Source organism: Mustela nivalis, assembly GCF_964662115.1.
Source record: "Mustela nivalis genome assembly, chromosome: 12".
Taxonomy (NCBI): domain Eukaryota; kingdom Metazoa; phylum Chordata; class Mammalia; order Carnivora; family Mustelidae; genus Mustela; species Mustela nivalis.
The window spans coordinates 21,229,765-21,251,099 of NC_139031.1; the positions used below are offsets into that span (position 1 = coordinate 21,229,765).

Sequence of the window (21,335 nt, forward strand, 5' to 3'; positions counted from 1 at the left end):
AAAACAAAATATAAATAACTAAAAAGCAGATTCTGGGAACTTGGGAATCTAAGCAGATACAATATTTCAATGACTATCCATCAGTATGTACCTATTTTGTGTGGGTGTACACTCACACATGTGTCAGACCAATTCTTAGCAGTAGAGTGCTAGGTTTCAGAGCACAAGCATTTTTTATATTCCCAGGTTGCCCTCCAAAGAAATTATACCAATTATCATTCCCACCAAAATTGCTTCCAAAGGGTCTTCTTTCCAATGTTGGTATCATCAAACACTGGACCTATGTCAGTCTAAAATAAGAAAAATACTTTGTTTTCCTTTGTATTTAATTATTTGTGAAGTTGATCATCCTTTTGTGTACCATTTAGAATCATTTAGAGTTCCTCTTCGGTAAACTTTCTATTCAATTCTGCTGACCATTTTGGTACTAACGCCTTCGGCCTTATCTTTATTCTAAAAACTCATTATAATTTGGGGATATTAGGGCTAGCCCTAATTTTGTGTTCCAAAAATTTTCCCTGTTTGCCTTTGCCTTTTCACTATATTTACTGACTTTTATTTTCTCTCATTCTCCCTCTCTCTCTCTCCAGAAGTTTAAATACTTGTGTGCAGTCCAAGTAAAGTCTTTTCTTTTAAGGCTTCTGGGTTTTGTTTATATTATGCTTGAAAAGTCTTCCCAACTTTAAGATTAGGAAATTTTTTACTAGTGTTTTTTTCTAGTACTTTTGTGGTTTCCTTGTTTTATCTTTTAATTTTGTCCCATCTGGAATTAATTTTTATGTAAGGAATTAGTTCACATCACCTTTCAGATATATTCTCCAGGAATATGTTTTTCAGCATTTTATACGTGTTCTTTAATTTTTATCTCTCTTTTTCCCACAAATGAACAGAGTCAACAGGCTTACATCCAAATACGTAATTGATACTAAAATCCACCACTTCCAGGATGTCTAATGATTTCCAGCTTTGTCTCAACTGAACTAACCTTATAAAATCTACCCTTCTTATCACTAACATCAACACATTCACTTTGCCATGTATAAATGTCAAGGACTAAATATTTGAATACATGTATAAACATCGATGCACAGAGATATCGATGCCCTTGAAAGTAAACAAATGCAGTTGTTTGAAATGTTCATTCATGACCTCAAGTACAAAAATTCAAGTTCTGGGAGTTTAGGAGTATCCGTGCATAATGTCCAAAAACTCCAGTTATTTGATCATAAAACATAAAGAGGAATTTTGGGGGTTCATTATAGTCGGCTAGGATCAGGGCTACAATAAGGGTCTTAACTGTGGGAACCAGCCTGCCCGGAAGAGCCACAGAAGACAGGCCTTAACATGGAGGAGGGGTTCAATATTTGAAGAGTCCAACATATGAAGATTTGGAGACTGGCGTTTCAGAGAGAGGAGGCAAGTGTGGAAAGGTAGTTAGGTTGGGGCTTCTTAAAGGCTGGGAGCCATCTTTCTCCACACCCAGTGACCTCCCCTCACCAAGTTAGCGAAGGATCTAATGTCAGACTTACTCTTATTATTTGACCTCCCTCATAATAAAAGGACTGTTCCACCCCAGCATAATACATTTTATATCTTCTTATCTTTAATTGTGTAATAAAAGGCTTTTAGTCAAAAACAAAGCAGATCAGGAGATTCTACAGGAGATAGCCAAATGACCTAATTGAGTCTTTTGTTGGTGTGGGACCTGGAACACCAGGTGGCCTTGCCTTCTCACCCCAAGAATACCACTGCTCACCTGCAGAAAGTGACCTTCTCCTTTTTGTCAAGGCTTGGATCCTGTCCTCATGAAGGTCACCTTCTTCCTCGTCTTTCCACATGCACTCCCAGCCTTTTTCCATTCCTTGGTTCAAGTCCCCTGCCTCCCAGAGTCCCAATACACCCAAATCGTGATTATACTGAAAAAAAATTTTTTCAATGTTATTTAAAAACTTAATCCTACTTGCTCTACTCCCTGAGCCCCAAGACTCTGCACATTGGAAATTAATTAAAAACTCTTAATTCCAGTATTCCCAACTTAGCAGTCACCAGTATATACTCCTGAACCTTCCGTATAACAGGGATTTTCTGCAACGTGTGTGATGTGTGTTATCCTTTAGGCAGCAATGTGCCAGAGCTGTCTCAGACTGGTTCCCCAGTCAACGCACTCATCTCTTCCCAACTCCACGTTCACTCATGCCACTTTGGTAGCTGAAATGAGCAAGAGTGGGAGTATTTATATCATGCAAATCAGCAAGTGCTACAAAATCAGGGCTTTTAACAATCAGAGCCAATTGTTAAGCATTTACCAGGACATCACTGTTTAAATGATTCTTTGGGTTTCCAGTAATAGAAACCCACTTGAGCTAGACTAAGCAAAAAAGGGAAAATATTATAAGAATCTGCTAGTGAAGTATATGATGCCTGAGTGTGTAAACAAATGGGCCTTAGGAATTAACCGGAACCAGAGACTTGAAAACCATCCGTCACATCTGTCTGCCCTTCTCTGTTGGTTTGATTTTTTTTTTTTTAAGATTTTATTTATTTATTTGACAGAGAGAGAGAACAAGCAGAGGAAGAGGCGGGTAGAGGGAGAGGGAGAAGCCGGCTACCTGCGGAACAAGGAGCCCTGCACAGGCTTGATCCCACAATCCTGGGATCATGACCTGAGCTGAAGGCAGAGGCTTAAACGACTGAGCCACCCAGGCACCCCTGTTGGTTTGATTCTTATCCTTCAGTGAAAACCTGCTTTTTCTGGGTCCCTAGGTACATGAGAGGCAATATTAGCCCTAAAAATCTGCTTTAAGTCCAGTTCCTAGAGATCTCTTTCCTGGTTCCAGTTCCAAATTCGCAGGAAGGGACTCTGATAGGAAGGACATCCTACCGAACCCGTGCCTAGATGGGGTGAAAGTGAGATGAGAACAGGCACGATCACACCATACACAATACTCGTGAGAATCAGGGGGAGTAGAAACTGCTGGAATTTCTCAGTGATTAATAGCTCTCACCACCATTGTCAAAGGCCAAGTCCAGGCCCCATCAAAGGAGCACAAGCACTTTATGTGAAGTTTCTCTTCTAGTTAAAAGGGGCTGCTTTAAGGGGTGCTGGGTGGCTCAGTCAGTTAAGCATCTGACTCCTGATTTCGGCTCACATCATTATCTCAGGGTTGTGGGACAGAGCCCTAGGTCAGGCTCCGCATTGGGGCATGGAGCCTGCTTGAGATCCTCTCTCTCCCTCTCCCTCTGTCCCCCCTCCCACATGCACTTTCTCTCTCTCAAAAAGAAAAAGAAAAAAAAGAGCTGCTCTAAGAACCATAAAGGACAAGAAGATGGCTAAGACGTCATATTAGCTGCGAGTCACAGAAAAACCAACTTCAAATGGTTAATAGGGTAATTTTCTTGCCCAAAAAGAAGTCCAAAAAAAGGATGTTTCCAGAATTTGTTAATTCAGCGGCTCACGACCTAGTCTCCTCCGTCTCTTCCATATTCTTGCTCTGATGTGTTCAGACCCATAGACTTAAGGACACAGGGGGCTGTCACCATTGCAGCCATCATGTGTGAACTAGTCATCATTCACCAGACGAAAAGGGACCATTTCTTTCCTGTGCAGGTCTTTATAAGACAAAGAAGCTTTTCTCTGATTGCCTCCACCAGCAAATTTCCCCTTCCAGGGTTAGCTCCCGTGCCCCTGAGTGAACCACCTGCGGACAAGGGCAAGAATAAAGGCTCCCACAGATGCTTTCTGGGCCTGAAGGGGGGCAATCAGAGAAGAGACAAGAAGCCCCTGCCCCCAGGTGGCATTTCTCCAGTCTCTTCGTCCCCGCTCTCAACTCTCTGACTTGTTAGTCAGTCTTCCCAACTCTGGCTGCAGACTCCTCCTCGAGGGACCTGGTTTTTATCTCCCTGCCTCCCTCTTTTGATTTATACTAATTAGTAGCAGAGTTGGCTCCCCACCTGATACTCTCACTGCTAAATCAAGATTTCGAACACACGAAACTTCATGGTGACAGAAAGCCCTAATAAACGAACACAATAATAGACAACAGGCCCCGGTAATAAGGCAGCTTGAGGGACCATCTACGGCAGAGGCCAAACTCCCAAGATAAAAGGTAAGAACCAGAAAGGAGCGTGGCCTGGGATTATTAACAGTTTTGTTTTCTAAAAAAAAAAAATGTCATGCATGTCCTTTGGTGCACTGAGTTGGAATCTGCAATGAGGAATAAGTTATTCAAAACAGGACAAGTATAATTTTTTTCATAATACAGCTATCCTCTGCCAACCCCTCGAGGTCTCTCTAATAACTTCCAGTCTACATACCCCCAAAAAATAAATAAATAAATTTAAAGCTCAGTCTTCTGTTTTTATCTGTAGCCTTTGTGAATTTAGATATAAAGTGTGGCTCTTCTTTACACTAAAAAGGCCTATAAATGTGCAGTTCAGTGGATTTGTAATAGAGACTAAATAAATAAATTAATTAAATAAAAGACATTTCTCCCTTTTGTCTCCTTCACCACCCCTGCATGTTTGTGCATAATTTGTGTTTCTCTTACCCTGCCCTGCACCTCTGTGACCACATGTTCCTGACAGATAGAGAATATCCAGGTGGCCTGGTACTTGGAAACTTGTCAGACGTTATTCAAAGCAATAAAGAATACATCATACAAGTCTTTGGTATATTGTTACAGGGAAACGCTGTTTAGAATTTACTAATTGGGAATTTGTGATAATTTGAGGAAGGGCTGGCTGAAGTTAACCTTTGTACTATCTGTGGAAAAAAAAAAAAGTTCACTGAAGTTCTGAATAGTGTAAACAAGATTGGAAGGGGAATAATTATCTACTTAAAAGAGCCAGTTGTTTTGAAAAGCTTTAGAAGTATCCCTTTACATACAAACAGGGTAATTATGATTTAAACAAAGGCTGGCCTGTTTGGAAGCCTTCTTTGAAATGTCAATTACAAATTACACTTGTTTATTCATCAAGGCAAAACCTAGCCCTGTGTACCAGGCAACAGTTGGTTAGCTGGCTTCCACTTACTCTATTTGAAAATAATAAACCTAAAGTTCTTTTAAAGTAGTATAATTTAATTCAAGCTTTTCACTAATCTAGACACTTGGCCCATCCTACGGTATGGGTGAAGATTTACTAAGTACTTGCATACAGCAGTCGGGAATGCAATTCTCTAACTTAGTGGAATAGTTGGCTGATCCAGAAAAATCTACAAAGAAAGCTACTCCAGAGCCATGGCTTTTATTTTGTATCTTACCATGGTAAGAAACACATTTTGCATTGCAACTCAGTCCTCACACACTGAAACAAAAACAATGCTTACCCTTATTATGTGCCATGCACTGTTATTTTCTATTTATTTTTTAATAAATGCTAGTCACAACCCTTTAAATTGATTCCACAATCCATGAATGGGGTTGCTGTTTTGGAAACACTGGGATCTGTGGGGAGACAGTTCTCTGTCCTGAGAGAAAGGGGTGGGGATGGGGAAGAGCTGTGGTTGCTTCTGGTTTCCTTGGCAGTGTCCTCTCTAGCTCTCCACTCATATCCTGGGCCATCCACCTCACTGCTTGAGTCACTACTGTCTCTTGTTCCTGGACACTGAAGAGCTCATTTCTACCCTCACCAGCCCTTCCAGCCAAGTTCCCAGTTCCCCCAGTTCCCACCCATCCCCTTTTCTTCAAAAGACCACCCTGAGTTTCAGCCTGATCTATGGATAAGTTGGCCAAGCTGACCACTGCAGACAAGCTGAGGCTCTCCACTCAACAGCGGGGACCCTTCCCAGCTTAATGACTCCCATCTCTGATTCTTGGCTCCATTTCCCACTAACAGTCCTCTGGTCTCTGGACTGAGTTTGGTATTTGGATCTCCCAAGTTCTTATCTAATTGCTCTCCATTAAGAACATGGATAACATTATCATCATCACAGTAAAAACAACATCTTTGTGGCCAGACAAAACCCAAGACCCAGCTCCCCCATACTCACCAGCTGTGTGACCTTGAGTAGGTCATTTAATTTCTCTGTCCATCAGTTTCATCATCTATAAAATTGGGAACATATCTGTTTTGCAGGCTTGTGAAGGGTAATAATCCTCATAAAATGCTTACTTCGGTGCCTGGCACATAACAAGTATTCTCTAAATGTTGCCTATTCTCAGTACTATTGTTGCTCTTATTGTTGGCTCAAATTTAACCTACTGGTTCATTTCTTCTCCCACCAAAACCACACTACTCCTGGAAGGCAGATACTGGTTCAGAGTTTGAGACTGCATACCCTATGGGCACAGTTCCCGTCCCCCACTCACCACCCCCTCTCCAAATTACCTCCTGGGTGATACTCTTATTCTTTCCCATATCCATCTCAGTTAGACCCTCATTTCCATTCCATATGTCTGCATCGCAGATCTTGCCAAGAATTGTGATGCTTGAAGTAAATGGACAGGGGACAGTGCTGATCATTTAGCTGCGTGAAGGGACTACAGATAGGAGGGAAGCCCAAGAATTCCATGCCTCCCCTCAAGCAAGCTACCCTAACAGGTTGTAACCTTCTACCATGAAAATCAGAGGTAGCCTACTTTATCCCGTGCAGCAAGGGGAGACTGATGAAGGGACTGGATAGCAGCCCAGGGACCCCATCCTGACAGCTCACACCAGGCTCTGCATGCAAGCAACACCCAGCCACAACTAGTGCTTGCTGCCCTGGTTTCATGAACTGTCTGCCACCTCATGGGTATTGTTCCTTGCTCAGTAATCCAGTTCCAATGTGCTTGGCTGTACTTTTGTGGCTCCCCTACTATGTCGTTGCCTTATTCCTTTGATTCCCTGATTTCTCTGGCTTTGGATATCCTCCCACCTGTGTTTGGCCTCTGTTTTGCTTTGATGTACTCACAGATTACCCTGTCTCATATCGATAATCCCTGCTTTAACTTAATCCTAATTCCTTCTTCTATCCCTCACTATCTCCTACCCTCTCAATCTGCTCTCGCCCCATGGACAAGAAAAGTAGCTTTCTCTGATATGACTCTTCAGATAATAATGTCATTGGTTTATATTCTAGATGCATAAGCAAAACATTTGGGGCATGGGTCCTTATTCTGTCATCTGGAAAATAGCCCTCATCCTCCGTTTCCTGGTGAGATTATATCTGCTTGGGGCATGCCTGATGGCTGTGTGAGAGGTGGTGATGGACTTACCTTGAAATCAGGATCTTTCATCTTCAGAGAATAATGGCTAAGATCATTGTAATTAAGAGCCCAAACTCTGAAGCATGACAATGTGGGTCTAAATCCTGTCCCTACAACTTGCTATTGTATTTTGAGCTTGTTTTTTTTTTTTGTGGGGGGGGGTTGTCTGTCTGAGAGAACGAAGTCAGGAGGGTGTCGAGGAGTAAGGGAAGTTTTCATGGAAAAGGTTGATGCTTGAGTATCTCCTGAAGTCCTGCTTTTGGCTCATGGCCTCAGACCTATTCAGGCAACCTGAACGAGACAGTCTCCACAAATAAGCTCAGAAATGTCACCCCATGTCCTGGATTCTAGTGGCCTTGTTCCAGTGGTCGGGACTCCCACACTCCCCCCTGGCGGCAACCCAGGTTCCTGTGCTGCAATCAGTTAAGAAAGCTACTATTAGCGGGAGTAACCAAAGTCCTATCTTGTGGTCCCTCTGCCAGTGAGTCATGAAGGGCTTAGTCCTTATTATCAGGCTGCAGTCTTTATCTTATTTGTAATACCGAAGTCCTTCCCCAAGACTTAAGCCCTTCTTTGAACTCTAGCCCAGTGACTACAGTTCCTGCTGTTTATCTTCTCTTTGCTAGCGGGCCCTCTTCTTGGGAATCGGGGCCCTCTTTATATCCCAGCTGGGGTTCTGCTATCCACCTGGAGAAGGGTCTCCAGAATGACCACCCATCTACTAAGGCCGGCCTGAATACCCCACCGCTGGGGTTCCCACTTACCTGGAAAGCCCAACCCCATGCATGTCTAGATTTCGGCTAACAGTCAATAAAGACTCTGACCCAACTTTAGTCAGGCTCCTCTGAGCCCTCTTTAAGACCAGATCGCAACTTTGGTGTCTGGCCCAGTTTGGGTAAGAATCCTGCTAAGTAAGTTTATTGAGAACCCCCAACCCTTGATATCTGATCAAGTTTTTCATTCGCTATCTTTGATGTCTGAGTCCTTGGCTGCCTTTAGCAAGAATCCTGTTAGGTCAGTTTAGCAGGAATCCCCCTACCCTTTGATGTCTCTGCTAGTAATTTTCCATTCACTGACCCCCTTCCTCTGCTCCTTGGCTATCAATCACAACTTGTTCTTGCTGTATTTGGAGTTGAACTTGACCTTTCTCTCCTATTGCAATAGATTTAACCCCTATTATAATAGTTATTTTCTCTCCAAGGTATGGTTGATAGATTTATTTTCTTTTCTAGCACTTTGTGGCGTAGTTATTTTTTTAATGCTTCAATCTTAAATTTATTGAGTTATAATTCCAACTTGGTGACTCAATACACATATATATTGTGAAAGATTACCACAATAAGATTAGTTAACACATGTGCCACCTCACATGATTTCTATTTTGTTGTGTGTGATGAGAACATTTTAGGTTTACTCTTAGCAACTTTTAACTGTGTAATTGTAACAGCATTGTTAATTACAGTCACCATGTTGTACATTAGATGACCCAAAACTTACTCAACTGAAAGTTTGACCAACATCTCCTCATTTTCCCCAGCCTCCGCCCCTGGAAACCACCACTGTACTCTCTGTTTATGTGAGTTTGGCTCTTTCAGATTACATGTATAAATGAGATGACAGTATTTGTCTTTCTCATTTTGACTTATTTAAAATATGGAATGCTCCACCAATTTGCGTGTCCGCCTTGCCCAGGAGCCATGCTAATCTTCCATTGCTCTAGTTTTAGTGTATGTGCTGCCAAAGTGAGCACTACAGTCATCTTGAATAAAGTCCTCCCCACCATATTTAACAAGTGTCCAGAGCACCTGGTTGGCTCAGTCGGTTAAGCATCTGTCTTTTCCTTAGGTCATGATCTTGGGGTCCTAGGATCAAGCCCCGCATCGGGCTCCCTGCTCAGAGGAAGCCTGCTTCTCCCTTTCCCCTCCTGTGCTTTCTCCCTTTCCCTCTCTCAAATAAATTTTAAAAATCTAAAAACAAAAACAAAGGGGCACCTGGGTGGCTCAGTTAAGTTGGGTGTCTGCCTTCGGCTCAGGTCATAATCCCAAGCTCCTGGGATCAAGCCCCACATTGGGCTCCCTGCTTGGTGGGGAGTCTGCTTCTCCTTCTCTTGCTCCCCCTTCTTGTGCTCTTTCTCTGTCAAATAAATAAGTAAAATCTTAAAAAAAAAAAAAAAACGGTGTCAAAATAATTTTTTTCTTTAACATTTGCCACGGCCTTTAGACAATAACCATGTAGACAACCCATGGCCCAGTCACCCTCTGGGCCACGCTGCCTTCCCTCCTTGTTCTACTCTGGGAATCAGGTCTTTTTCCAGGTTCTCGAGTTCTTCTCTCTCACCAACTCTAGCTGACACATGTGCAACAACACAGCTCAGGTAGAGTCACCTGAAAATAAGGACCTAGAGAATATGGTCCCTTCCATGCCAACCAATGTCACCTAATTCAGTCAGTCAATCAAAACATACAAATAAATTTAAATGGTTTCTGAACACAAATATATTTTCAAAGAGCGTCCTTATTTGTATTACAGACATAAACAAAATACATACACTCAAGGCATAAAATATGTCTTGTGCTCTTTTGAATTAAAAAATCATAGTAGCAGCAGGTCTTTGATGTTCCAATGGTGCCATAAACAAATTCACAGGCCTGTTTTTGGATAAAGGATTATCTGAAATTTTACCTCTTGGGTTTCAATATGTTTTTGTTGTTAGTAGAGAGACTTTATTGTAAAAGCCTCTGCACCTAGAGCTCTGGTGATTTTTTTTTTTTTTTATGTTTCATTTGTCTCTTTAATCTGGCTGCAAGTAAGGTAAGGACTTGATAAAATTCAAAATTTACTGAATTTTGTATTAATGTCAGGTACACAATTTTCCTCTTGATTATCTCCCTTCATGTGGGTTACTGAAGTATTTTGAAGGAAGTGGCGGGTCAACCATTCATTGGTTCTCATGGCTTTGCAGTGGAGGCAGGGCCTTTCCCTGATTTGGCAACTTCCCACATTCCTTGGCCTCTGAGCTAGTTTTCTCTTCTTAATACTAGCTGGTGATGGATGGTGTTCACTTTCACTCTCCTTCCATGAGGAGGCTCCCGAGTTTGATTCTTCACTGTCACACTCAGTAGTATCACTATCGTGTTGGATCTGATTCACCTGGCTGAACTGAGAATGGCGCCTGGCTCGTCTTTGTTCAAGATAGGCATTGACCAAAGCCACTTCTGAGTCAGTTACAGGGGTGAGTTGGCTCTGCTTGGGTTTTTTCATCATTTGTAAAGAATCCCAGTCACCATCTTTGCTTTGCCGCTTATAGGAAGTGTCTTTGCTTGCTAACAACCAATGAAACAAATCAAGATGTTAGGCATATCATTGGTTACTGCAACTTCGTATTACGTAAGGAAGCCTATGGCATGTATGGACTCTCTCTTGGTTACCATTTGGCAAGGCACCACTTGTCTCGGCTCATTTGCAAGCGTTGGCAACTGCCTGCCTTTTCCAGTATGATACCAAGTCCTCTAAAGACCAGAGGGGTCAAATAGATGCTTGACACATTGTTTTTGAAGCCTTGTGGACCCCTCATATAAGATCAAGGGAAAGGTCACCAAGCTTTTCCAGAGGAGGACATGTTTTCCCCTTGCCTTGAAGTCTTAAAGAGTCAAGTATGTATGTGCATGTGATTTGGGTAGCAAGAAACTAAAAAAGGTCTTTTCTTTACACAGTGCTGTGCTGGAGTTGTCTTCTACCAGCAAGCTCACAAGAACAGAGGGTTAAACTTACAGGAATTCTGTGAGATGGTTGTTAAAACACAGCCTATTAGTCAAAATTAAATGATACAAACTTACCATTAAATCCATTTATTACACATGAATGTAATAAATATTCTAAGCTAATCAGTTCCTAATTATTTTACTAGATTTTATTAAGAAATAGCTCTTGAAGCTATTTATGTCTGTGGTATCTGGATATTGGAAATCCTATGTAATGGTGTGCTACCATGCATCTCTTCCCAACTCCACTTCAGTAACATCATGTTGGTAATTTGCAATCAGTGTGGGCGGGGGGTGCGGGGGCGGGAAGCAACGAGCACTAAAAAGCAGGTCTTGTTTATGATTTTGTTGATTGTCTCGGCTTAAAGTGGAAAAGAACATGTTACTAACGTAGATTACATTTAGAAGTGTCATCCTTTAGCTACTACATTGTGAATCGCACCCCAAAACGAGGAAATATCCTTCCAGAGTATTCTAAAATTATTATCCAATTCAGGAAAGAAGTCATATCATTGACAACCAAGTTAAGTTACAACATACATCTTCCTGCTTCCTTCATCTTACTCCTTAACTTAAAAGAAACATAACATTCATATAGGACTACACTTGTTCACCCATGCAGCTGTCGGTTGGCTTAGGATGCAAGGGTCTGGCAGAAATCTTGGGAAGTGCTTTGTCAAATTGGCAGTCTATTACCATAAAGTGTATTATATATCTTGTTACTTGTAAATTGTGTGATATACATCCTTTATATCAGCAACATTTAAAAAAAAAAAAAAAAACCATGCGGGGCGCCTGGGTGGCTCAGTGAGTTAAAGCCTCTGCCTTCAGCTCAGGTCACAATCCCAGGGTCCTGGGATCGAGCCCGGCATCGGGCTTTCTACTCAGCATGAAGCCTGCTTCCCCTTATCTCTCTGCCTGTCTGTCTGCCTACTTATGATCTCTGTCTGTCAAATAAATAAGTAAAATCTTTTTAAAAATGTCATATAAAGCTCATAGTCCTATAGCAACACTAACAATAAAGTTGTATGAAAGGCAAACTATATGCAGGGAGAATGCTTGAGGAATGAAAAGAGAACTTGAACTCTACGTACTAGTAATTTATGGCCTCTAGAAGCTCTACTGAAGCAGCTAAGCTGTCCTGTGCTAAAGCAAGAGGCCCATCCACGGGGACCACCACAGGTCTGGGGAGGCCTATAACCACGCTCAGTTGTTTGCTTTCCACACTCAGCACATATTTCTCTCATCATAGTTCAATACCAAATATGTACCAGCTCTCACCTTTACTGACTGAGGTGCTGGTCCCACTGTCTTCATCCTTTTTCTTCTCCGACATCTGTTTCAGAAATACAGGTCAGTAATAGCAGTCTCAGTTGGCTGTTTTTCAAGTCCATAGAACACTGTTGCCCTAGACTCTTGGGCAATGTCTAATTTTAAGCATTCAGTACAATTCAATAAATTCTTATGGAGTTCCTATTAGAGTGATCATCTCATCTGCTGCCCACTGGAAGACCATGCTTTGATAGCAGAGTCTGCCAAAAAGTTTTGAACCAAGCTAAATGGAACAAAGACTTGAGAGAAAATAATACTGATGAAGATCTATGGGTTGTAAAGTTTTCCTGTACTCACATTGTAAAGAAATATCATTTAAAAACAGATTTGATAGTACTGGGATTCATTTTACATTACTTTGTAAAGACTTTATCAGGTCACCTTTTTTGTAATCCTTGAAGATCTTTACCAGAGTTCATAAACCACTATCTCCCAAGTCCTTCCGAAACTTTCCTCTAAAATGCAACCATAACATTGGCTATGGATTTGGCAACAGAAAAGAAATGGATTTCTTTGAATAGTTCCTCAAATACCCTAGCCCAATACTCCATAAATAAATTTGTCCCATTGTTCAGATTAGTGTCCCATTTTTTTATGCTGAATATGATTTCGCTAAAATATAAATATAAAACAACTCTTTCAGAATGTATCAAGACTTTAGAAATACTCATAACACTTTTGACACGTAATAATTCTTACTAGGAATCTATCACCAGGAAATAACCCCTCAAAGAGACAAAACTTTATGTACAAAATAATCACAGTGTAATTAGAATAATATAAAATTCAAAGGTAGACCATGGTTAAATTACGGACAATCATAATATATAGTTGTAAAATTATTATAAGGAAAGCATGTCTTGGGCGCCTGGGTGGCTCAGTGGGTTAAGCCGCTGCCTTCGGCTCAGCTCATGATCTCAGGGTCCTGGGATGGAGTCCCGGCATCGGGCTCTCTGCTCAGCAGGGAGCCTGCTTCCCTCTCTCTCTCTCTGCCTGCCTCTCCATCTACTTGTGATTTCTCTCTGTCAAATAAATAAAATCTTAAAAAAAAAAGAAAAGAAAAGCATGTCTTGACATGAGGAAATACATGTTGTACTACTATGTTAAAAATCAAGATACAAATTTGTAGGGGCGCCTGGGTGGCTCAGTTAAAGCCTCTGCCTTCAGCTCAGGTCATGATCTCAGTGTCCTGGGATTGAGCCCTGTATCAGGCTCTCTGCTCGGCGGGGGGCCTGCTTCCTCCTCTCTCTGTCTCTACCTGCCTCTCTGCCTACCTGTCTGTCAAATAAATAAATAAAATCTTTAAAAAAAAAAAGATACAAATTTGTATATGTAGTACAATCACAAGAAGGCTAAAAACATGAAAAGACTTTAAACAATGTACACAAGTGTTAGCAATGTTTGACTGTGAGTGAAACAGTGATACTTTTCTTTCTGATTTTTCAGGTTGTCTACATTTGGGGAAAACAATGAATTTTCGTAGAAAGTCAAACTTCCTTGGGGTTGAAAATGCCATACCTGGATATTCATAGCTACAATCCAGGATCCTTGGCCCATTCCTTTCTTAATATCTGATCTCTACAACAGCAGGCAAGTATCTTTAATGAGATCCCTCTCTGCATTGGGTTACTGCAAACATTCTCTGAAAAATTTAAGAGTGGAATCCTCTTTTGAGATATCTCTCTTTTCTCAATGATTGGTGGGGGGAGGCTTATTTTAAATTTAATATAAAGAGAGATAATTATTAAATGATTAGAAGTTCATACACCTAAAATTTTGTTCATGGTAGTTGGTTTTTTCCAAGTAATCTGGAGTAGGTTTTTTTTTCCTCATTTTTTGCACTTTCTTATAATTTCCACATTTTCTATAACACATACTTTTATAATGGACAGGGAGAAATGTTAAAAAATATTTATTAGGTTTACATCATTTTTACAGAAAGCTTCCATATTTGACTTGATGTCAAATCAAAACAGAATCCCAAAATCAAAAGATTTTGCATCAAGTTAAGTGGAATCACATGAACTCTGGTTACCAAAAGCACTTTCTTAACTATCTGTGTGCGATTCAGTGAGTGAAAACATCAGCAGGGCCTGCCCTGAGGAGAGGAGATGTAGGCTATGGCTCTGCCTTTCAGCCATAGAACAGCCCTGCAATTTTAGCAGTTCACTTAACACCTCCCTAAAGCTCAGTTTCCACACATGCAAAATGAGAAACTTGGACCAGTATTGTTTGGAAAAATACCAGCACTAACAGTCTGAATAAACACTAAACAAATACCCAAACTAAATATAGTATTTATAGTCTCCGAAAGCAAAAGGGTAAATGCATCGTAAGTAGTGGCAAATCCAGAGGAAATCAGCACGCTTCACGTTTGAGGATAATTACCACCACATTTCCATCACGCTTTTACCATTACTTCAAGGTTTGTAAATAAAGGCCCATAGTTTAGCTGAGAAAATGAAGTTCAAAGTGAAAGAAAAATTCCATCCTCCTTGACTAGCTCTCATATGGTTCTCAGATTTCAAATCTGGGACCCTTCACAAGAAGCAGTTCAACCCATTGTAACTGCCATGGGGGTACAAAGTGAAAGACGAAACCTCTAAGATAATTAAGGTTTTAATCAGCACTGAATAGATTTAATTCAACATTTCAGCTATGCTTTGAAGCAAATGAACTACATGGCAGGAAACCTAGGTCTATTTCTCCTCCAACACTTAACCACTTGTGTAACATTGGACAAGTCACTTAATTTCCTTGGGCCTTATCAATTAAAAAAAAAAAAAAGCAGAGATACTGGTATCTTATTTGTCTACAAAAAGGAGCCTGGACTGCCTGCTCTCTTAGGTCCTTGAAGCTCAGACTCTGTGATTCCAAAGAGCTGATACAAGCAAAGGAGCAGAAGAATAACTTAGATCTCTTAAGTAGTCTTCATGATGAAATTGCCAGGAATCAATTTCAATTTTTTGTTAATTTTCTAAAGTAGCTTTTCTGGCCAAACCAGACAAATTCAATATACTTAGCTAGGGAGTCTAGGACACATATAAGGGATCACTATTCTAAATCTCCTTTTGGCAAAGTATCTACTTTAAGAAGTATTTAGACTTTAGATGAAACTTCTTCTTAGGAGGAAGAGGTAGTGAGGGGAAGAATCTTTGATTATTATAATGGAATTCAGCTGGCATAGACATACCAAACCTCCTCCTCTCCATCTAGAGCTGATGCAGCACTCAGTCTAGCTGACCATTGCCAGCCCAGGGCACTGACTGTAATGCCAAATGATGGTGGTCTGATTAATCATCAGCCTGGTATTAATGGTCAGCAAGGACGCCATGTCAGCAATTTATAAGAGCTTGCTTACTCATAATATGTTAGAGATACACAGTCCTGAAAACCTGGGCTACCCCCTTCCTAAGAGGATGGTATTTTCTTTTGCTAGTAGGCGGTCTGAAGTGGTGACTTTTGTTCTGTTTAGTTTACTTTAGTTCTGCATCTTATCTTTCAGGAGAGGACATTGCCTCATTCTCAAATCTCCCAAATCCTACAACATGTATTCTATAAATATGACAACTTTTGTATCTTTGATTAGAATTACATGGCTACAAAAGGAATTTGGAGGTCATTTACCAGTAGGGAAGTTTATCCCAGCATTTCACAGACTATGGACAAACTGCAAACAACTTAAATGTCTCCAAATTGCAGATTTGTTTTGGTACAACCACAAGACAAAATTACGCAGCCATTAAGAGTGCTGCTGTGTGAATATGATTTGAGGAAATGTGACAATATAATATTAAGTTTTTAAAAAGGATATGAAAATGTCTATACTACCAACCATGTAATATCAAAGGGAGATTGAGAGAAATATATTGAGATAGAGAAAAATAAAAAACAAAATCAGACTATTACTCCAAAATATTAACAAGGGCTCTCTCTAGGAAATAGGATTACAGTAGTTTGATTTTCTTCCTCATCCTTTCTGTATTCTTGGATGCTCTAGAAAGAGATTGCATTATTTTTAAAACTAGAAAACAAACTTCTAAAAAGTAGCTTGACTGAAGTAAAGTGAATTTATTTTATGGAAAATCCCCTATGATACAGTAAACATATTATTTTAAATGAAATAGGATATCCTACCCAGACAGAAGCCCGAGAGAGGAACATCAGGACCAATATAATGACAAAATACCAAAGCAGGAAGCTCCCTATTGTCCCGCAAGAGTCATCCTTCCGGCATTCATATTCCTGACTTGGAATGGTAAAACTTAAAGGTATGGGGGGAGGATCCACCTCCCAAAATAAGGAAAAAAGGTCTCCCATGATGGCTTCTTGCTTTGAAAAGAAAGCATGCTCAAAGGAATGAAGATGACTGGGAAGTACTTCACTCCATGTGTATGACAATTTCCTTGGCAACCTATTGTGACATACGCTTCAGTAACTGTGACAGGAACTGACAAACACTTCTTGGATTTCTAACTTTTTGGAAGATTTATCTAAATTATTTCTATGAGAGTTACGGTATTTTCCCCATACATCAATAGGGTCCATTCTACCTTAATTTTTTTTATTTTCCTGAAACTTGTACATACTGTATTTTCTTTAAATTTTAATGCCTGTAAAATCTAAATTTCTGAGGTATCTATTTTTTTCAGTCTCTGTATGAATCATATCACTGTAAATTGACATGCACACACCTAACATATTATAGACTGAATTATGTTCCCCCCAAATTATATGTTAAATGAATAATCCCCAATTTCACAATAACTGGAGATAAGGTCTTTAAAGAGATAATTAAGGTTAAAGAGGTCATAAAGATAGGGCCCTAATCCAGATGACTGATGTCCTTATAAGAGAAAGAGAGACCCTATGGATGTGTGGGCACAGAGAGAGGACACAGAAGGTGGCCATCTTCAAGCCAAGGAAAGAGATCTCAGGAGAATCCAGTTTTGCTGGTGCCTTGGTCTTGGACTCCTCACCTGCAAAACTGTGAAAAAATACATTTTTGTTGTTCAAGCCATCCAGGCCATGATATTTTTTTTTTTTATGGTAACCCTTGCAAACTAATACATAAGGCCAGTTATATAGCAAAGCACTATATATAATAGTGTTTCTTTTTAAGCCTCAATAAATGCACAATAATTTAAGGACATTAGGAGAGGAAATAAAGGGATCCCTGGGTGGCTCAGTGGTTTAAGCCTCCGCCTTCAGCTCAGGTCATGATCTCAGGGTCCTGGGATCGAGCCCCACATCGGGCTCTCTGCTCAGCGGGGAGCCTGCTTCCCCCTCTCTCTCTGCCTGCCTTCTGCCTACTTGTGATCTCTCTCTGTCTATCAAATAAATAAATAAATAAAAATCTTAAAAAAAAAAAAAAAGAGAGAGAGGAAATAAAGATGTGTCTGTTGTAGGGGTGCCTGGGTGACTCAGTCTGTTAAACTTCCTTGTCTCAGCTCAGGTATTTTGATCTCGGGGTTGTGAGTTCAGACCCAGCTTGGGCTCCATGCTAAGTGTGGAGCCCACTTAAAAAGAAAAAAAAAAAAAAAAAGATATGTCTGTTGTAAATGACATTAAATGTAAACAATTTCTTAAGAAAGAGATATGAGGTGGGGAGGAAACTGGTATTCTAATTTTGACTGTACGTTGGGTCCCTTCACTTTGAATAATTTTTGAGTAAGTTCATCTCTGAATCTAAAACTAGAGCAAAACATCATTGCTACTACAACAGTCTAGAAATTATTAAAACCACAGTTTAAAAAAATCTGTTAGGGTGCCTGGGTGGCTCAGTGTGTTAAAGCCTCTGCCTTCTGCTCGGTCATGATCTAGGGGTCCAGGGAGTGAGCCCTGAGTCCCATCAGGCTTCCTGCTCAAGAGGGAGCCTGCTTCCCTTCCTCTCTCTCTGCCTGCCTCTCTGCCTACTTGTGATCTCTGTCCGTCAAATGAATAAATAAAATCTTAAAAAAAAAATCTGTTAGATCTTTAAGAGCATAGCATACCTGCAGATTCCATTAATATGCAATACCATAAGGAATCTTAATTTTCTTCTATTTGACCTTAGGTGCATTTTAGGAAAAATTTTGGTCATTGACACGTACATGATGTAACAATCCACTAGCTTATTGTGAAAAGACGTGATGTTTTCATTAGGGTAACATTTCTCCACATCCCCAAAGGCAGGTCCCCACTCCCAGCTCATGGTGGCTGTTGGCCCTGTGCTTTAGGCCTGCATCACCTCCTCCAGGAAGCTCACTATGAGCCTGCCAGGGGCACCCCCTTCAGGCTCGCCGGGCCCCACCTCTATTGCACCTGCTGGCTGACCTCCAGACACTGACCAGGGAACTCCACTTTTACATCCCCACGCGTAGCTCTGTGGCACATTGTAGGCGTTTGCATTTGTTAAATAAAACCAAAGTGAACTCCCTGAAGCTTTTCCTCAGGATTATAAATTCTTCCGAAGAATAAGCAATCAAAGTAACAACTGGATTTTTTTTCGACCTCAAAACCACTAGCAACTTTAACAGATTTGGGGATTTCTTCCTACTGCTGCACCCTTATTACAAGGATATTTAAGAATTTACATCGGGTCAGAACACTTGTTTTTGTGAGAAATGCTCTGTCGTCGCTGATCGGTGTCTGGACACGTTACCACATACTCTACCCTACAACTAGCTACCCTGCGTAATAAAATCGGCTTAAAAATGTGAGCATATTTTTTATCCATAAATACTCTAAGGAAGCTAAAATTATATTAATATATAGAAATTCAGCTTGCTACAGTTATTACTTTTTACTGCGGGTTCAGAACTTGGTCTGAATTTGCGCTGCTCAGCTTTCTCCCCACAGAAGAGAGCCACAAACACTAAAGCTGTTTCCCTGGTAACGCGCCTAGCTCTCGTTCTTCCGCTCCCCCACCCCTTCTCGCGAGAAGGTTCATTCTTCCGGTAACTGAGGTCCTGCAAGTCGGTTGCTTTCGCCTTCGCGCTTGGCTTCGCGCATGTGCAGTAGGGTGTGGCGCGAGTCCCCGGCTTCCGGCCGAAGAACATGGTGCGTTTTTGGGGTCATCTTTGTGCTTCCTGGCTGCGGAGTCCTCGCGGGCGGTGGGGTTTCGGTGACTGTGGATCCGGCGAGGGTTCAGCCAAAGGGGAGTGTGTCCAGGCGTCCCATCACCTGTAGTGGAAGGACGAAAGAAGTCATAGGGGTTGCTAAAGTTTGTGCTGGGAGACCCAGGGAGGGAATCTCTGGGGACTGGGAAGTTTGGACTCGCGGGCTGGGAGGCGGGAAGGGTGCTGCTCTGGACTCCATGGATGGAAGAGTCTTATGTTTGTCTGAGATGAGGCCTAGCGACACAGAGGAAATATAAATCCCACGTGGGCCCGAACTGCACACTCCTCAGTCGCTCTCATTCCCTTCACACCACGAGTGTTCACCCTTAAAAAACTTAAATTCTTAAACTTAATCAGCAACACAAAACAGGGGTCCCTGGAGTGCGACAGGCCGAGTGCAGACAGTTGTTCACGATGGTAGGCAGTTAATGGTTTCTGCGTGAAGATGTTAGGAGAACCTTTCATGGCTTTAGCTAATAATGGAGTATTTTCTCCCAAAGCTTGGTATTTTGAGTTTCTTAAATTAGCCTTTGGGCTAGTCTTTGTAACGTCCTTGAAAAGCACAGTACAGAATAATTGTGAATATAATCACCATCCTTCAAATACAAAATAAGACATTTTTATTCATTGCAAGTATTCTCTGAAGTGACCAACCAGTTCTCTGTTGATTACAATATGGTACCAATAAACTTATAATTTATCGTTCCCTTTTCATATAATAATAGTAAAATGTAGAAAATACTGGAAAGACATTTTAAACATAAAGAAAACGTGCAGTTTTTAGTTACTGTTCTAAAGGACACAAGTTTCCTCAATGGAAAAGTGGTTTCTTTTCACTAATTACGGTGCTTTTTATTTTTGAATAGATGCAAAGGGAGACAAATCCTAGTGCTTCCCTTATTGACAGAACCATCAAGATGAGAAAAGAAACAGAAGCTAAGAAAGTGGTTTTAGCCTGGGGACTCCTAAATGTATCTATGGCTGGAATGATATACACTGAAATGTAAGTTAATTAGCCAAAAAAAGTGAAACTTGAAGAGGCTAATGGTCGGTTCCACAGGTTTTGGTGTTTTGATTTTGGGTGTTCTCTTTGTTGTTTTTGATGTTTTTTTTTTTAAGACTTTGAAAAGCCTTTCTAATTTTTTCAGGACTGGAAAATTGATTAGTTCGTATTATAATGTGACATACTGGCCCCTCTGGTATATTGGTAAGTAATTCATTTTTATGGTGATTTAGATTTACTACTGATGAAAAACTGCATTCATGTTCAGTTCAACTTAGTATTCGTCCCTGCATTCCATAAATATTCAAGTGTGTACTATATTCCAAGAACTGGGGATACAGTAGGAAGGGAACAAGGTCCCTGCCCTCATGGAAGGAACGTTCTAGTAGGGGGAACAAATTAAACAGTACAATTCTAGGTAATCCTTGGAGTTCTGCGATGAAAAACAATGTTTGGTGATGGTGATTTGTTCTCTCTGAAATGCCTTCCCTACTTCCCTACCACTGCTCCTTTCAAGAACAACCAGATTTCTATTCCATTGATGCCTTCCTCAGTTTACTTATTACTTCCTCTGTCTGCTTCTCTCTGCTCTTTGGTAGTCCCGGGATTTGAAGAGTCTTAATGGCCATTCAAGTGAATTCCATAGTCTAACCCAGACATTAACATGAAGTCTGTGTTAGGGAGGTGGTGTTAGGTGGCAAGGAGATAAGCAAGTTTTGGCATCTGCGTATCTGAGGTGTAATCATGAATAACTGGCTGTGTGTTCTTCCAAAAGTCACTTGACTTCTGTAGTCAAATGAAGGTCAAAATATTTATTGTACAAGGTTGTAAGGATTAGTGATTATTTTTTGGTAAGATTTTTTTATTTTTAGGTAATCTCTATATGCAGTGTGGGGCTTGAACTCGCAACTCTGAGATTGAGTCACATGCTCCACTAAATGGGCCAGCCAGG

The 21,335-nt window shown here is 40.8% G+C and overlaps 2 protein-coding genes across 3 annotated transcripts in view; one reads left to right on the top strand and one right to left on the bottom strand.

The window, feature by feature from the left end:
- Window positions 1-9,902: 9,902 nt before the first annotated feature.
- Window positions 9,903-16,693, bottom strand: SSMEM1 (serine rich single-pass membrane protein 1). Its single transcript, XM_082692173.1, has 3 exons — window positions 16,418-16,693; window positions 12,230-12,284; window positions 9,903-10,510 (listed from the first exon to the last, which is right to left on the bottom strand). The coding sequence occupies exons 1-3, from the start codon at window positions 16,598-16,600 to the stop codon at window positions 10,017-10,019; spliced, it is 732 nt and encodes a 243-aa protein (XP_082548299.1). The 5' UTR covers window positions 16,601-16,693; the 3' UTR covers window positions 9,903-10,016.
- Window positions 16,694-19,202: 2,509 nt separating this feature from the next.
- TMEM209 (transmembrane protein 209) overlaps window positions 19,203-21,335 on the top strand; it is a 32,422-nt gene continuing 30,289 nt past the window's right edge. The window contains exons 1-3 of one of the 2 annotated variants that reach the window (XM_082692172.1): window positions 19,203-19,321; window positions 20,247-20,383; window positions 20,529-20,587. In XM_082692172.1, coding sequence (XP_082548298.1) covers window positions 19,319-19,321; window positions 20,247-20,383; window positions 20,529-20,587 — 199 coding nt within the window. In that variant the 5' untranslated portion in view covers window positions 19,203-19,318. Of the gene's footprint in view, window positions 19,485-20,246; window positions 20,384-20,528; window positions 20,588-21,335 lie in introns of both variants that reach the window. The other variant, XM_082692171.1, reaches the window with a different exon arrangement.